The sequence below is a fragment of the Lycium barbarum genome, chromosome 9 (assembly GCF_019175385.1).
Source record: "Lycium barbarum isolate Lr01 chromosome 9, ASM1917538v2, whole genome shotgun sequence".
NCBI lineage: Eukaryota > Viridiplantae > Streptophyta > Magnoliopsida > Solanales > Solanaceae > Lycium > Lycium barbarum.
In genome coordinates this window covers 49,727,469-49,732,007 of record NC_083345.1, presented here as the reverse complement: position 1 = coordinate 49,732,007, position 4,539 = coordinate 49,727,469, and the positions used below count along the sequence as shown (strand labels likewise).

The following is a 4,539-nucleotide window of genomic DNA, read 5'->3' as shown; positions in this document are numbered from 1 at the left end:
CTAAAATGGCCTTTAGGACTGGATAAGGTCATTATGAATTTTTAGTGATGCCATTCGGGTTGACGAATGCTCCTACGGCATTCATGGATCTGATGAATCGCGTTTTCAAGCCTTATCTTGACCAATTTGTGGTAGTATTTATAGATGATATATTAATATATTCCAAGAATAGTGAAGATCATGAAAAGCATCTCCAGATTGTTTTGAAATTTTTTTAAGAGAAAAATCTTTATGCTAAGCTTTCCAAATGTGAATTTTGGCTTGGTGAAGTGGCTTTTCTGGGACATATTGTGTCAGTGGAAGGTGTGAAGGTGGATCCTAGTAAGATTCAATCTATATTTGAATGGAAACTGCCTAAAAGTCCAACTGAAGTAAGAAGTTTCTTGGGCTTAGCAAGATACTATAGAAGGTTTGTCAAGGGCTTCTCCATTATAGCCTCTCCTCTGGCTAAACTCTTGGGGAAGGAAGTCAAGTTCGTATGGGATAACAAATGCTAAGAGAGCTTTGAAAAGCTCAAATCCTTATTGCACAAGCTCCTATCCTTACTCTATCAACTAAAAGGAAAGAGTATGTGATATATAGTGATGTTTCTCATCATGGTTTGGGTTGTGTCCTGATGTAGGAAGGGAAAGTGGTTATGTATGCCTCTCAAAATTGAAGCCACATGAGTTGAATTGCCCTACTCATGACCTTGAGCTCGCAGCCATAGTGTTTGCTTTGAAAATTTTGAGGCATTACTTATATGGAGAAAAATGTCACATATTTACTGATCATAAGAGTTTAAAGTACTTGGGTACTCAGAAAGAGTTGAATTTGAGACAACGTAGATGGCTTGAACTCATTAAAGATTATGACTGTACGATTGATTATCATCAGGGTAAAGCCAATGTGGTGGTAGATGCTCTAAGTCGCAAAGCCTTTGCTAGTTTATCTCTAAGTCCTTTGCCTTTGTTTCTTGAATTAAGAGCCATGAATGCTTTCCTTGCATTTAATTTTGATGGCTCTATTGTTGCTAGTTTGCAAGTCAAGCCTATTCTACTTGAACGGGTGAAAGAAGCACATAAGTTAGATGAGAAACTTGTGAAATTGATCAAAGAAGTTCAAGCTGGAGAGAAAAGCTTGATTTTAAATTAAGGGATGATGGTGTTCTATTCTATCGAAATAGGTTATGCGTTCCTAAAGATGACAACTTGAGGAAAGAAATTCTGAATGAAGCACACACTTCATCATGTGCAACGCATCCGGGAGGTACTAAAATGTACTAAACAATCAAACAACACTATTGGTATAATGGTATGAAGAAAGACATTGCAGAGTTTATTTCTAAATGCTTAGGGCTTCAACAAATAAAGGCCGAGCATAAGTCCCAGCTTGTTTGTTACAACCCTAGTCGATACCAGAGTGGAAATGGGAAAGAATAACTATGGACTTTGTTTATGGACTTCCACGCACTCAAAGAAATCATGATGCAATTTGGGTTATAGTTGATAGACTAACCAAGAGTGCTCATTTCTTGGCCATCAGAGTAGACTACGCACTCGAATGTTTAGCAGAATTATACGTTAATGAGATTGTGAGGCTGCATGGAGTTCCTGTTTCCATTGTATCTGACCGAGACCCTATGTTTACATCCAGATTCTGGACTAGCTTGCAAGAAGCTTTGGGCACTAGGTTGAACTTTAGTACTTCTTTCCATCCTCAGACATATGGCCAATTCGAGAGGGTAATTCAAATCTTGGAAGATATGCTTTGAGCTTGCATTATGGAATTTACGGGTAGTTGGGACAGACACCTAGCCTTGATAGAATTTTCTTAAAATAATAGCTACCAATCAAGTATTGGCATGCTTCCTTATGAAGCATTAGATGGGAGAAAATGTAGAATTCCTCTTTGTTGGAGTGAAGTTGGTGAAAGAAAATTGGTTGGTCCTGAGATTGTGTAACAAACTGAATATAAAGTAAAAATCATAAAGGATCGTCTAAAAATGGCTTCAGATAGAGAAAAGTCTTATGCTGATCTTAAGAGGTGTGAAATTGAGCATCAAGTGAGAGATAAGTGTTTTTAAATGTTTCTCTATGGAAGAAGATTATGAGATTTGGCCAAAAAGGAAAACTTAGTCCTAGATTTATTGGACCATACGAAGTACTTGAGAGAGTTGGCCCAGTTGCATATAAACTAGCTCTTCCACAGGAGTTAGATAAGATCCACAATGTCTTTCATGTTTCTATGCTTAGAATATATCACTCAGATCCATCTCATTTTCTTCCTATTGAATCCATTGAGGTCACTCCTGACTTGACATACGAAGAGGAACCTGTCCAAATCTTGGCGCATGACACAAAAGAGCTTAGAAACAAGGAAATCCCATTAGAAAAATTCCTTTGGAGAAATCATTCTGGCAAAGACGTACTTGGGAGCGAGAAGAGGATATGCGAATTCAATATCCCCATTTGTTTCGAGACTAGCATAAGGTAAATTTCGAGACGAAATTTCTTAAGGGGGAGAGAGTTGCAACACCCCCAATTTTTTTAAAAAAAAATTAATACTTGATTTTTTTATTGATCATATCTTTATAGTAAGGATATATTTACTTCGCACTCCCTACATGAATTTGACAATATATGAAAATTGCTTACTTTAGATTGTGTTAATATTTACAAGGAAATTTCGTGATGTTGTTATGTTTACCACTTATCATCCTCTTGATAAATTTATTATGAAATACAATAGATATATAAAATGTTTGGGCAGTTTTTTTTTTTTTCATCCTTATCCAAGTAACTTATATACCTTTTTGGCTCATATCCTCTCCACCACTTCTAATTTCGTTCTCTAAGAAAATAAAACCCTAAAACCCCTCTCCACTCATCAAATTCTTCCACTAAATCAATCATATCGACTTTTTTTGGTCAAGCCAAAAACAACTCCACATGATTGAGGTAAGTTACAAAACACGTTTTTGAACTGGGTAGTTGTTAGTGTTCTCATCATATTTCCTCGTATAAAATTTTGTTTTAAGTGATCCAAGCTGTTCTAGAAACCTATTTCATAGCCCTGCAACTTTTGTTCAGGCTCCAAAACCTAGTTTTCCTTGTATTTACTTGAAAAGGGGTGATGAAGTACAGGGCAGGTGCTTCCCTGATTTTCGTTTTGCAAACCCTACATGTACTACTGTTAGTATTTTGAGCATATATTGTAGTACAAAACTGCTATAGGAGTGAATTAAATTTCTCTGAAGCCAAAGACAAATATCTACAATTTTCATTAAGGCCATAAAGTCTATTTTTGCGATTTACCCCTTTGAAACTGGGACACAATACAAGATAGTAGTACCGTCCAGAATTTCTGTTTTGATAATTTAGGGCGATTTTCACTGATATCTAGTTTAGTTTCGACGTGCTGAAACTATTGACCTTAAATAGATATTAGATTTTGTATTTAAGGTATATATACTCTTGTACAAGCTAAGAGGAATAGTTTGATGAAGTGGACTTTGTTTGGTCTATGGCGTAGACGATTTGAACTCCTCAAGTTGTGGTAGAACTTGTTAGGTGTTAAAACGCCAAGGTTTGCGTATAAGCTAGAACTTGGAATATCTTTTTTTTTTTGGAATTTTTGAAGTATCTTGATGTGTTGTTTCCTTTCTCTTCATATTACATTATTGTATGGTTATTATCTCAAGTATTGCAAAATATTCGCTAAATCGCCCACTTGTACGAATTGCTTGATCATTTTGCATTCTTGTTGGGACTTTGTCCTTCTTGTTGCTGTGACTTGTTCACCGATATCGGCATCCCTCTTGACTCCCATCTTCTGCCATCTTGACTTTGGATTTGTGTTTTGTCTTAGTTATTGAACATCTCCATGTTAAGTACGAACTAGAATGCCATCTTTAATATGGCTCTTGATTCTCTTGATTATTGGGTTTCGACCCTACTTGATTTGGGGCTTCAGTCCATCTTGATATTTATTGTGCTTGGTGTGATGGCATGACGTACATATTGGGAGAAATTATTTATTTGACAAACTCTCTGGAGTCGAATTATAAGCTTTCTTGAAACTTGAGCCTTTGAGCATTGATATCGATATTTTGAAACTCTTCAAGGTTTGATATTTGATACTTTGATATACTTTTTTACTTGATTTATTTTTTCTCATTGAGCTCCTATGATTCCTAAGGGAATTGGAGAATCTTGTTACACCCTGTATCTTCGAAGAAGCACTTATCAAATTTGAAACATAAGTACGTTGAGTTATGGTTAAATAAAACTACTTTGGAATATAAGAAAGCATTATTAAGTATATTTAATGAGTGATGGATGTTTAAGGTATATCGGATGGTTTTATAAGGAAATGAGTGGAAGAAATGTAGTAGTACGACTTTGGCGAAAGGATGGGTAAAGTTTCGTGTGAAAATTTTTGTCCAACTTGAGGGAAGAATTTCTCTTGGAATATGAAGTGTTTTAAGGTGTTTCAAAAGCCTAAAATGCATTTCGTCGAGTCTAGTTTCCAATGCAACAAACCTCTTGTCTATAGGAT

At 35.8% G+C, this 4,539-nt stretch overlaps 1 protein-coding gene across 1 annotated transcript; it reads left to right on the top strand.

The window, feature by feature from the left end:
• Nucleotides 1-1,984: 1,984 nt before the first annotated feature.
• LOC132611921 (uncharacterized) lies at nucleotides 1,985-2,475 on the top strand. The gene is made up of 2 exons (XM_060326276.1): nucleotides 1,985-2,044; nucleotides 2,086-2,475. The coding sequence occupies exons 1-2, from the start codon at nucleotides 1,985-1,987 to the stop codon at nucleotides 2,473-2,475; spliced, it is 450 nt and encodes a 149-aa protein (XP_060182259.1).
• Nucleotides 2,476-4,539: the final 2,064 nt, after the last annotated feature.